Genomic DNA, 13,567 nt, shown 5'->3' with positions numbered 1-13,567 from the left:
TGGAACAAAGACATACCTGGTAAAACTGGTATTGAAGACACTGCAACAGATCAGACTAAAAGGGGAGGGGAAAGAGGAAAGCAGAGATGTAGGTATCATGAAAAAGGCAAGGCTGTGTAATACTACTATCAGGGATCTCAGAAAGCCTCTGAATTTACCCACTAAGTTTTTAAGGAGCAGAATCCTAAAGGCTGCATTTTCTACCTAGAATGAAAGAGTGGTGGTAATGGACGAGTAGGTTCAGGTTGACACAGGTGATCCTACAAGCCTCAAAAGCTTGGGCTGTGATGGAGGCTGGTGGAGGCTCAAGTCTTCAAAGAAAAGATTTATTGACTGACAACACTGTGGGAGTCCTGCTAACTGACACAGAAGGAAGCCTCAGCTCCTTAACTCTAAAGTGTGTGGGGGACAGGCTGAAGAAATTCAGTGCTGAGAAGATGAGCACTCTATATATGTGATCAGCAGTAGTTTTCTTTACCAAATATAAAAAGGGTAAAGGGACCCCTGACCGTTAGGTCCAGTCGTGACCGACTCTGGGGTTGCGGCACTCATCTCGTTTTATTGGCCGAGGGAGCCGGCGTACAGCTTCCGGGTCATATGGCCAGCAGGACCAAGCCGCTTCTGGCGAACCAGAGTAGCACACGGAAACGCCATTTACCTTCCCACCGGAGCGGTACCTATTTATCTACTTGCACTCTGACGTGCTTTCGAACGGCTAGGTTGGCAGGAGCAGGGACGGAGCAATGGGAGCTCACCCCGTCACGGGGCTCAAACCACCGACCTTCAGATCGGCAAGTCCTAGGCTCTGTGGTTTAACCCACACCACCACCCGCGTCCCTTTTACCATATATAGCTTCATATATATTTCTTTTTTAAAAGCGAAGGAGGATATCTATAGATAGGGTGGCGGCAACAATGCGGTCAAATGCATATGTTTTGAGGAGGGATGGGGCTATGAGACCAGCAGCATCTACAGTGGTACCTTGGTTTTCAAACGCTGCGATACTCAAACACCTTGGTTCCCAAACATCAAATACCCGTAAGTAAGTGTTCCGGTTTTCAAATGTTTTTCGGAAGCCAAACATCTGATGCAGCTGTCAGTTATTGTTTCCAGGGCACCTGCACCAATCAGAAGCTGCGCCTTGGTTTTCGAACATTTCAAAAGTCAAACGGACTTCCGGAATGGATTAAGTTTGGCACTTTTGTTTTTGCTATTTATTTCGCGTTTTTGTTTTTGAGGCTTTTTTGGTTAATTTGTTTTTGTGACTGCATGGAACCCATTTCAACTACTGATTGATTGATTGATTGTGTGATTGCAGAAATGGATAAAAGCCCCCCCTCCAAACAATGACTATCATCAGTGCAGGTAAGAATTTTTTTTTTAAAAAAAATTTTATCATGTACAATACTGTCTTATTTATTTTATAGTACAGTATATTGATTATTGCTTTCAATTTATGGATCAATGGTCTTGTTAGATAGTAAAATTCATGTTAAATTGCTGCTTTAGGGGTTGTTTTTAAAAGTCTGGAACGGATTAATCCGCTTTGCATTACTTTCTATGGGAAAGTGCGCCTTGGTTTTGGAACGCTTTGGTTTTGGAACAGACTTCCGAAATGGATTACGTTTGAGAACCAAGGTACCACTGTACAAGAGTTTTCCTCCCCTGGATAGAAAATAGGCTGAAGCCCACTTATATGTCTTCCCACAGAGACTAGCCATGGCTCCCATGATTGGGAGAGAGCCAGTCAGATGTAAACAGAAGCTAACAAAGATATCTTGTGAACTCTGGTCAGCCGGGAGTTTAAAAAGTTAAAAATGCTGGTGAGAGGAAGTGTCAAGCGAGAGAGATCATTTACACAGAGACAGGGACAATTTCAGGATTTGGGTAGCTGGAGAACTAGGACAGAGTTGATATCCTAATGGGGCACACCCTAAACCTGGAAAGCTAGAATACAGAAAGCAACTAGAGAAAAGAAGCTCAGATACTACTAGCACTGCCTGTTATACTCTCTGGGTGTAATTCAGTGATCGCTGCGTCAGCCTCCACTCACCTTGGCAATGGTGCTGGTCTCCTCCTTGTGTGGGCCATGATCGCCACCAAAGCCCGACTGCCCGACATTCTGTGCGCGAAGGCAACAGAAGAAAGCCTTGAAGATGTTCCGGCCGCGAGGCTTCTTCGGGGAGGATTTGGACACCAAGACTGAGAAGGGAATGACAAAAAGAACTTTGTTAGATCTCACGGCACTTGTCCAGGAGCAGGCAAATCTTCATCCAGGGTAAGGGTTTGTGAATTAGGTCTCAGGAAGGTTGAAGCATGGGGCTGGCCCGTGAAGGAGGCAAGCTTCTTCGCTGGAACATTTTTTGATTGGCCCAAAAAAGTGACATGCAAGTTCTCCAAACCAGTGCAGGACAGAAAGGTCCGTGCTGCTTTCAGTAAGGTAAAGGGACCCCTGACCATTAGGTCCAGTCGTGGCCGACTCTGGGGTTGCAGCTCTCGTCTCCCTTTATTGGCCGAGGGAGCCGGCGTACAGCTTCCAGGTCATGTGGCCAGCATGACTAAGCCGCTTCTGGCAAACCAGAGCAGTGCAAGGAAATGCCGTTTACCTTCCCGCCGGAGTGGTATCTATTTATCTACTTGCACTTTGACGTGCTTTCAAACTGCTAGGTTGGCAGGAGCAGGGACCGAGCAACGGGAGCTCACCCCGTCATGGGGATTTGAACCGCCGACCTTCTGATCGGATGGGGGTGCGTCCTATGGGGCGAATGCAGGCTTTTGCTGAAGCTTGGAGAGCGAGAGGGGTCGGTGCGCCGGGCAGACATCCGCAGCGTGGGGAGCCTTGCAGGAATTCCCCGCAGGGCTCCCCACGCTGCGGATAGCAGCCTGCCGCCCAGCGCGAGGGGCGCCCTGAAGCAGAGCGCCCCCCGCGCCCGGCAGACATCCGCAGTGTGGGGAGCCTTGCAGGAGTTCCCTGCAAGGCTCCCCACGCTGCGGATAGCAGCCTGCCGCCCGGCGGGCGGGGTGCCCTGATGCAGACCGCCCCTCGCGCCGGACAGACATGGGCCAGCCCCACAAGCTCGGGGGACAGCAGGGAGGCGCGGCGCCGCCAACCCGCTGTTCCTCGACCTGGTTCAGTTTCCCTGACCTGCTTTGGGGGGGGGGAATAAAGGGAAATTTTTTTTCCTTTATTTCCCCCCCAAAAAACTAGGTGCGTTCTATGGAACGGAGCGTCCTATGGGACGAAAAATACGGTACTTTATTCTGGTTTTGCTAGCCATGGACAGGGATATTAATGCCCTGCTTTACCATGAGGCTGCAGGTTATACCTGAGGAGGCCTGGCTCAGCACGACACCTGTCACAGGTAATATAAAGTACCACAGGGACAAAAGGTTGTAGGACTGAGGAGGATGTTTGCTGTGGCACAGAGTCCAAGAGAAGTTGCTGAAATGGGAGGTGAAGGAGGAGGAAGAGGAAACAGTGAAAATATCAGCACAGATGGACCCAAATCCAAGAGTTGTGCAAAGCATCAAGGAAATTGGTTCTAAACAACCCCATCAGCTCAGTCCGGACAGTGAGATCCAGCTCCAAAGGCCTTCTGGCAGTTCCCTCACTGCAAGAAGTAACATTACAGGGAACCAGGCAGAAGGTCTTGTCGGTGGTGGCACCTGCCCTGTAGAACACCTTCCCACCAGATGTCAAGGAAATAAACTATCTGACTTTTAGAAGACATCTCAACAAATGTAGATATAAAAATAGTACCGTATTTTTCGCACCATAGGACGCACCGGACAATGGGACGCACTTTGTTTTAGAGGGGGGAGAACAAGAAAAAAAAATTCTCCCCCTCTCTGCCCAGCGCCCCTTCAGTGAAGCGGCAGGAGACGCTGCACAGAGAGGGGGAGAACTTTCCCCCTCTTGTTTTCCCGCTCTAAAACAAGGTGCCGTTTAAGGTGTGTTCAGGCGGCTACCTTGGAAGCCTGGAGAGCGAGAGGGGTCGGTGTGCACTGACCCTTCTCACTCTCCAGGCTTCAGGTTCCTTCCGACCTGCTCTTTGGGGCTGGCAGGGGGAAGCCCACCACCAGCCCCAAAGAGCAGGTCAGGGAGCAGCAGAAAGGCGCAGCGGAGAGGCTCCTGCCATAGCCGCGCGTCACCTCCCCAGCCGGGAGAGGGTCGCGGGGGGCTGCTTTAGCCTCGCGCGTGCTCTCCCAGCTGGGGAGGTGACTCTGTGGTTTAGCCTAGCCATCACAGCTCATAGCCATGATTGCTCTGATCAACTCCTGCCCGGAAACCACTGTCCCCACTGTGGAAGGACGTGTGGATCCAGAATTGGCCTCCACAGTCACATACGGACTCATTGTTAAAACCGTGTTTATGGAAGACAATCTTACTCGGCTACGAGTGATTGCCAAAGAAGAAGAAGAAGAAGAAGCCCTAGATTTGGTAAAGAGGTGAGATTTTTTAAAAAATTAAAATAAGGTGTTGAAAAAGCACTTCATCAGCAAGTTACCTTTGTTCAACTTTTATCTCCCTAGTGGCTTATCCTCCTAGTGGTGCAGCACTAAAACTGCTGGCACATTTTCAAAGCTAAGCAGGGTCCAGCCTGGTTTCAAATTGGATGGGAGACTGATTTGTTGAGATTTGTGCATTGCAGGGGGTTGGGCTAGACGACCCTTGAGGTCCCTTCCAATTCTACAATAGTAAGATTTCTTAGAAAAGACAAACGAACACCAAGGCTACCCTGACATTGACAAGATCAAACCATCGCTAAACATCAGTAAAATGTATAGACAGTTTGTGTATTTGTAAGGCACCAGCTCACTCAAAGCAAGATAAAGGCACCTTTCTCTCCAGTCTACTGGGGGCAGTTTGCTGGAAGAAGGAGCTACCTGCCTGTTAACTGCTGTGCTTTAGCACAAGACTACAGAAAGGATGGATAGATCATGGCAGTGCAGCTACCCAGTCTGTAGATTAGGTGACATAAAGTGGCCAAAAGGATTCAATCTGGTGCTATAACGATGAGTAACAAGTCTGGCCAGAGCTGCCCTTGGATGTCACCTTCTCTGTTTGCTTCAGGCCATGTCCCCTGACCCTAAACCGTTAATTAAGGTTGTAGGAACCCCAGTCTGGGAACAATTTGGAATTATGCATATAGCAGTGAAGACCTTGATGCCTTTCCAACAGGTAGCTAGCTTTTCTCAATGTCTAGTTTAGTTTCTGAGACTTTGATCAGCCTCAGCTTGGAGTTCTGCAACCATACAGAGATTTGTGGTTGTTTTTTTTTAATGAGTCAACAGTGTGATGCAGCAGCGAAAAAAGGTAGTGCTATTCTAGAAGTATAATAATAATAATTTATTATTTGTACCCCGCCCATCTGGCTGGGTTTCCCCAGCCACTCTGGGCGGCTTCCAACAAAGATTAAGAATAGTGTCCAGATCAAGGGAAGTACTAGTACACTCTATTCTGCCTTGGTCAGACCACACCTGGAATACAGTGCCCAATTCCGGGCACCACAATTTAAGGATGTTGACAAGCTGGAAAGTGCGCAGAGGAGGGCAAACAAGTTGATCAAGGAAACCAAGCCTTAGAAGGAAAGGTTGAGGGAGCTGGGTATGTTTATCATGGAAAAGAGAAGATATGATAGCCATCTTCAAATACCTAAAGGGCTGTCACACTGAAGATCATAGAATCATAGAATCCTAGAGTTGGAAGAGACCACAAGGGCCATCGAGTCCAACCCCCTGCCAAGCAGGAAACACCATCAGAGCACTCCTGACATATGGTTGTCAAGCCTCTGCTTAAAGACCTCCAAAGTAGGAGACTCCACCACACTCCCAGGCAGCAAATTCCACTGTCAAACAGCTCTTACTGTCAGGAAGTTCTTCCTAATGTTTAGGTGGAATCTTCTTTCTTGTAGTTTGGATCCATTGCTCCGTGTCCGCTTCTCTGGAGCAGCAGAAAACAACCTTTCTCCCTCCTCTATGTGACATCCTTTTATATATTTGAACATGGCTATCATATCACCCCTTAACCTCCTCTTCTCCAGGCTAAACATGCCCAGCTCCCTTAGCCGTTCCTCATAAGGCATCGTTTCCAGGCCTTTGACTATTTTGGTTGCCCTCCTCTGGACACGTTCCAGTTTGTCAGTGTCCTTCTTGAACTGTGGTGCCCAGAACTGGACACAGTACTCCAGGTGAGGTCTGACCAGAGCAGAATACAGTGGCACTATTCCTTCCCTTGATCTAGATGCTATACTCCTATTGATGCAGCCCAGAATTGCATTGGCTTTTTTAGCTGCTGCGTCACACTGTTGGAGCAAGCTTGTTTTCTCCTGCTCTGGAGGATAGGACTCAAAGCAATGGATTCAAGTTACAAGAAAGGAGATTCTGATTTAACATCAGGAAGAACTTTCTGGCTGTAAGGGCTGTTCAACCATGGAACAGACTCCCTTGGAAGGTGGTAGAGGTTTTTAAGCCGAGGTTGGATGGTCATCTATCATGGATGCTTTAGCTGAGAATCTTGCATTGCAGGGGGATGGACTAGATGACTCTCTGGGTTCCTTCCATCTCTACAATGCTATGATTTCCAGAAAACCATACAGTTGTACCTTGGTTCACGAACACCTTGGTGCTTGTACGTTTTGGCTCCCGAACGGCGCAAACCTGGAAGTGAGTGTTCCGGATTGCGAACGTTTTTTGGAAGCTGAACGTCTGACGTGGCTTCCGATTTAGTGGAGGAAGCTCTGCAGCCAATTGGAAGCCGTGCCTTGGTTTTTGAACGTTTTCAGAAGTAAAACAGACTTCCGGAACGGATTACGTTCGAGAACCAAGGTACGGCTGTATTTTCCAAATTCTGCATACAAACACATAAACTAGCCCCATGGATAGTACCATGATGTACCCTCCCTCCACCAGCAAATCCATCATCCATAAACATGCCTAATCTTCCCCGCCCCCTGTATTATTAAAATGCATTCCACAAGTCGGTCGTGTGGGGGGCTGCACCTCCTGTAAGTTAGCATGAAACCATCAGCGCATAGAAATGAAGAACGAGGAACTCTTGTGTCTGTGAGGCTAAGGAGTCACCAGCAGGTGGCACTGCATGCCCACAAACTATACCCACCATTCTACCGTGTTACTACTACTAGGTTCCCCCACCACTAGGAACTATGAGCTTGATTATATATACATATAGCATATAACACACTAACGAGCACACCTCTTGGATTGGGGAGGCGGGGAATTGCCAAGAAACGGGGTGCGCATATTTGACATGCATTTGGGGCACAGCCACTGCGGACAGAACACCCAGATAGGATAAACAACAAAGAGGAGGCAGGAAGCTGTAAGGTCTCCATGGGGAGGAAGCTGGAGAATTTCAAAGGAGCCAGCAAGCAGCCCACCCACCCAGGGAACAGAGTTTCCTCAGCCTTCACAGCAGGCCTTGGCACATGCTACCTTTCTCTCCCCCCCCCAAAAAAAGCATTCACTCTAAAGGAATTTCGCCATCTGTCCACAACGTTAGACTACAGCACTTGATTTAAAAAGAGGGGAAACGGGCATTCCTCAAGAGCTTGTTGGGAGGGGATCCTAGATTCAAAGACTGGTAATGGTGGGCAAGCTTCCAGCATTTTAAATAAAACCAAGGCAGTGAGACAAAAACAGTTTGCAGAAGAAGAGTTTGGATTTGATATCCCGCTTTATCACTACCCGAAGGAGTCTCAAAGCAGCTAACATTCTCCTTTCCCTTCCTCCCCCACAACAAACACTCTGTGAGGTGAGTGGGGCTGAGAGACTTCAGAGAAGTGTGACTAGCCCAAGGTCACCCAGCAGCTGCATGTGGAGGAGCGGAGAAGCGAACCCGGTTCACCAGATTACGAGTCCACTGCTCTTAACCACTAGAGTGCGTTCTAGGGCATATTGTCAGTTCACCCAGGGGCTGATGGTGAAACCCAAATAGGCCTGGGCTCACAGAACCGTCCCACCGAACGTACAACACAAGACAACAAACCAACCTCAGCGAAACCCATATACCACAGACTGACAACTCCGCAACAACCACCACAGCCAAATGAAGCATATGGAAATCACTTCGAATTGACGGACTGGTGACCCCCCTCCTTTTCTCCTCTCCCCTCAAGCCCTTGATATTGCCAGCACCACCACTATCTCCCCTACTCCACCCCTCCATAGAGACTCCCCCAATCCCATCCCCACCCCAATACTCAGAAGACAACAATTCACCCTCTCCACTACCCCCTCCTCAATCATCCCAGCAACCCACAATCTCAGCCCCCCACCTCAAGGACCCTACCGGCAGCACAAAAAGAACCACCACACAAACAAAAATAGACACCCACACACCCGCCAACCTTTCGGTCTCTTCCTTCATCACACAAAGGCAACAAACGAAATCAGTAGGTAAAAGAAAAGGAAAACGAAGAAAGAAACCCATACAAACTAAAACAATACCCCCAACCTCAATAAAACAATCAACAAACAGGCTAAAATCTGACACACAACCAGCACAACGGTTGCGCCAGAGCGTGCCAATACCCATATCCCTACCCTAACACGCCAACAAACCAATAATGTTATTAACAACACTGACAACATTGCTTATAAACCTTATACCCAAACACAGGTGTCACAAAGGCATTTAACACCATTTCAATGACCGTTCCCTATCGCAAACGACAGAGAGGACAGCCTGTTCTTAAACAAGGCCCTCCATGCCAGCTGAGACCCAGTACCAACTGGTTGGAAGCAGACAGTCCACATTTTCCCAAACAAACACCTATATAACTACATATAGGTTACTTTCTGTAATCTACCCGCCCCCATTCTTTAACCCAAATCTAATTCTAACCCCCTTCTTCCCCCACCCATCACACTTTATGCCAGTGCAACAAAACAGGTTTGATAGACAATATAAGATGAGAGACACAGGACAGTCCAGACGGGTTGGCAGGGTTATCTACTCCTATAGAGTAGACAAGCAGAATGGCTAGCTTAAAAACAATTGGACTAAACGTGAGGGGGTGAGGAAACCCTATCAAAAGAAAATGCATCGCCTCGGATGTAAGCACCATGAAACCACACATTGCCTTCCTACAAGAAATACACAATCCACCCAAAAGAAGCAAACTCCTGAGCGATCTCGGCTTCAGTCAACAATGGGTTGCACCTGGCCTAGGAAAGACCTGCGTAGTAGCCATATTACTCAGTAGAGACCTGAACTTCAAAGCCACGACAGTCCTAAAAGACAAAAGAGGCAGATTCATTTTCGCTAAAGGGACACGAGATGGCAAAACTAAACTGACAATTGGCTCCACATTTGCCCCAAACTCGAAACAACTAGAGTTCATCCGGAAAACACTAAACAAATTCCTCTCCTTCTCCGATAGGGAAGCAATCTTGGGAGGTGACCTCAACCTAAATATGAGAGGCATCTCACTGAAAGACATCCACCCTGCAACCCCATGGGCAACCTTCTTCCAAAGGAAACCCCAAACAATTAGGGACTCTTACAAAATGCTAAAAAAAAGAAGAGATCTCTATGGCATATGGGGCGAAGAAAACCCGGGAGATACCAGCCACACATTCCAGTCTGGGCACTACGGCACAGTGTCCAGATTAGATAGCATTCTGCTCACACAAGGTCTGATTCCCTTGGTTGACTCAACCAATAGGTAGCATTAAGATCACAGACCATGCCCCAGTAGGAGCTACACTTAAAATAGGAGAAGAAACACGAACTACCCCATCATGGTCCTTCAGTCTCATCCTAACCACAAACAAACTAATTACAGTGGTGCCTCGCAAGACGAAAAGAATCCGTTCTGTGATTCTCTTCGTCTAGCATTTTTTTCGTCTTGCGAAGCAAGCCCATTGACGGATTAGCGGATTAGCGCTATTAGCGGCTTTTAGTGGCTTATCTGCTGATCGGATCAGCTGATAAGCGGCTTAGTGGCTTAGAAAAAGGGGGGGAAGGGGAAAAAACCAGCAGGAACTCGCAAGACATTGTCGTCTTGCGAAGCAAGCCCATAGGAAATTCGTTTTGCGAAACACCTCCAAAACGGAAAACTCTTTCGTCTAGCGAGTTTTCCGTCTTGCGAGACATTCGTCTTGCGGGACACCACTGTAGAGAAAGTCTCACAAAAATTCTCCAGAACTACTTCAACGCATCCTCAAAAATTAGCAAAATAGGACAAGACATCGCGGCCCTCTCATCACAATACAAACAAACAGGAGCTAAAGGACACCTTAAACAAAAAGGAGGTAACTAGATTCCCTAGAAATCAACCAAACAATGTTCAATATTATATACTCAAAGCAATGCTTCTATGAGTATGGAGGGGGAAACTCCAGACTATTAGCAAACAGGTGTAGGAAAACATCACTCAAAACAAGAATACACAGCACCACCAAAAAAAGACGGCAACGTAACATTCGCCCCCAAAGAAAACCTCAGAATTTGCGGAATTTTACTCCAACCTATACACTTTCCACAACCCACCTGAGGAGGAAATCAGAAATGTCCTAGCAGGACAGACCATGCCAACCTTAACTGATGAGGAACAGGAATTCATGGACAGTCCTATCACCCTGGAGGAAATAGATACGGTCCTCAAAAACCTGAAACCACACAAAGCCCCAGGCTTTACAGCAGAATTCTACAAGAAATTCCAATAACCCTTAATGCCTTACATGACTTGGCTATTTAACGACATCATAAAAGGGGGCCCCATTCCTAAAACCTGGACCACCTCCAAAATACTCTCTATCCCCAAACCACTCAAAGGCAGCCTCAAAGTAGAATCATACTACCCAATCTCATTAATAAACCAAGACTACAAGATATTCACATCAATTTTGGCTAACCAACTAAAATATTTCCTACACAAATTAATAGCCCCAGACCAGATGGGCTTCATCCATGGTCGCAATATTAACAGGCCCCATAAGGAAACTACTGAATCTTATCGAACACAGCAAGGCAACTAAAACTCCCACTGACAATTGTGTCCCTAGACAGTCTCAAAGCTTTTGTTTGCCTAGAATGGAAATACCGTATTTTTCGCCCTATAGGACGCACTTTTTCCCCTCCAAAAATGAAGGGGAAATGTGTGTGCGTCCTATGGGGCGAATGCAGGCTTTTCCTGAAGCCTGGAGAGCGAGAGGGGTCAGTGCGTCCTATAGGGACCGGTGCGTCCTATAGGGCGAAAAATACGGTACCTATTAGCAGTGCAAACTAACAAGAAATTTGGTCCCAACTTCTAACAAACTCTCAAACAAATCTACTCCCAATTTTCAGGAAAAAGCAGGACTAACTGTATAGACTCTAATCCCATAGCAATCCAAAGAGGCAACAAACAAGGATGCCCACTGTCTCCCTTATTCACCTTGGCTCTGGAACCTCTAGCAACCCAAATCCGAGCAGCCACAGACATCAAGGGAGTGGAAATAAAAGGCAGAACCTATAAAGAAGGGCTCTTTGCAGATGACCTGGTGGTCACAACACCAAACCCCATAAACACAGCAACTACCCTAACCAAAAAACTCAACACATTTGCGATGGTATTGGGCCTACAAGTAAAGACAACAACAAGAATCTGCTGACAGCATAAGAATCAATATGGCTAACCTGACCCAAAAATCCACCCTCTCTCACACAACAATAAATCTCACTACAGCCAACCAAAGACAACTAACCACACCTTAGGCTACCCCAACTTCTCTCACCACCAAGGAAATATAACAAGCAAATAGACAGAGAACCCACACAAGTGACGCTGACACAAAACCCCACACATTCACTAAGCGGAAGAATAGAAGAATTGCCACCCCACCCAACCTTCCCCTCTTTCCCCCTATTTTCTTCCCAACCTAATACAGTTGTGCCTTGGTTGATGAACACCTTGCGACTCGAACTTCTTGGCTCCTGATCGCCGCAAACCCGGAAGTGAGTGTTGCGGTTTGCGAACATTCTTTGGAACCCAAACGTCTGACGCGGCTTCCAATTGGCTGCAGAAGCTTCCTGCAGCCAATCAGAAGCCACACCTTGGTTTCTGAACGTTTTGGAAGTCAAACAGACTTCTGGAACAGATTCCTTTCGACTTCCAAGGTATGACTGTACTGCATGCAACACTAATGTCTCACAACAAACGAAACTGATCTGTAGAAAACACAACCTGAAAAAAGAGACAGTGCACGTATTTTTGTAAACTAAAACTTTAACAAAAAACATTTTTTTAAAAAAAGAAAAATGTGGTTTGAAAGCCCCTATGCACATAACAGGGGTAGAGCTTGGTAATATGGCACCTGAGCGAGGACAAAATTTGGTGTGTCCCCCACCGCAAATATTTCTTGTTTTCACAATAATTCCTTTCGGTACAACTGCTTTTTATGGAGCTTCTCAGTAGGTAATAGGTAAAGGACCCCGGACGGTTACGGCCTGTAGAATTTGATTATGGGGTGTGGTGCTCATCTCTGCTTTCAGGCCGAGGGAGCCGGTGTTTGTCTGCAGACAGCTTTTTCTGGGTAATGTGGCTCGCGTGACTAAACCGCTTCTGGTGCAACAGGACATCGTGATGAGCGCCAGAGCACACAGAAATGCCATTTACCATTTTCAGTAAGATAAAGGGACCCCTGGCCATGAGGTCCAGTCGTGGCCGACTCTGGCGTTGCGGCGCTCATCTCGCTTTATTGGCCAAGGGAGCCGGTGTACAGCTTCCACGTCATGTGACCAGCATGACTAAGTTGCTTCTGGCGAACCAAAGCAGCGCACGGAAACGCGGTTTACCTTCCCACTGGAGCGGTACCTATTTATCTACTTTCACTTTGACGTGCTTTCGAACTGCTAGGTTGGCAGGAGCTGGGACCAGGCAACGGGAGCTCACCCTGTTGCGGGGATTTGAACCGCTAACCTTCTGATCGGCAAGCCCTAGGCTCTGTGGTTTAACCCACAGCGCCACCCACGTATAAATATATGTATTGCGAGGGGACCTCCTGCACCGCACTAAAGCCAGCTCTGCATACACAGCCCCAAAAAGATGATTTCATGACGCTACTTACAAACAAGAAGACTGTTTCTTTGCATTTCATTTCTCTCTGAACTTACTTCTCTATGTTCCCCATCCCATCTCACTCCACATTATGATTATCTATTTGCCAGTTCAGGGTTACACGCCATGATCTGGTGAAAACTCGAACCAGGGGTAGCCAACATGGCAGCCTCCAGATGGTTTTGGACTCTTAGCTCCTATGAACCCAGGGATAAAGGGAGTTGTGGTCCATTAACACCTGGATGGCTGCAGGTTAGCAACCCTTAGCTTGTGCCATACATAATAAATCTGTTTGTCTTTAAGGCGCTCCGAGAACAGAAATGGATTGGGTGTGTGCACGAGAGAGAGAGAGAGAGCTTTCTGTATTGTCATCTGTGCTTCGTTCTGCCTGCAATGAAAGCCCCAAGCAAAATGCTTTGGTTTGCCTCCTGCAAATAACGCTGAATGGCCATGAAAGTGAAAGGACATAAAGGAGCTTATAGAGCAGCTCACACATCAACAG

The 13,567-nt window shown here is 47.4% G+C and overlaps 1 protein-coding gene across 2 annotated transcripts in view; it reads right to left on the bottom strand.

Moving 5' to 3' along the window:
- Nucleotides 1-13,567, bottom strand: part of CTDSP2 (CTD small phosphatase 2) — a 67,917-nt gene that overhangs the window by 15,259 nt on the left and 39,091 nt on the right. Inside the window, exons 2-3 of one of the 2 annotated variants that reach the window (XM_082206383.1) lie at nt 2,055-2,203; nt 17-55 (exon numbers count right to left, since the gene is read on the bottom strand). In XM_082206383.1, the coding sequence (XP_082062509.1) occupies nt 17-55; nt 2,055-2,203 (188 nt within the window). The remainder of the gene's footprint in view (nt 1-16; nt 56-2,054; nt 2,204-13,567) is intronic. The other variant, XM_082206384.1, reaches the window with a different exon arrangement.

Source organism: Podarcis vaucheri, assembly GCF_965113315.1.
Source record: "Podarcis vaucheri genome assembly, chromosome: 2".
NCBI lineage: Eukaryota > Metazoa > Chordata > Lepidosauria > Squamata > Lacertidae > Podarcis > Podarcis vaucheri.
This window is presented reverse-complemented; position numbering and strand designations above follow the sequence as displayed.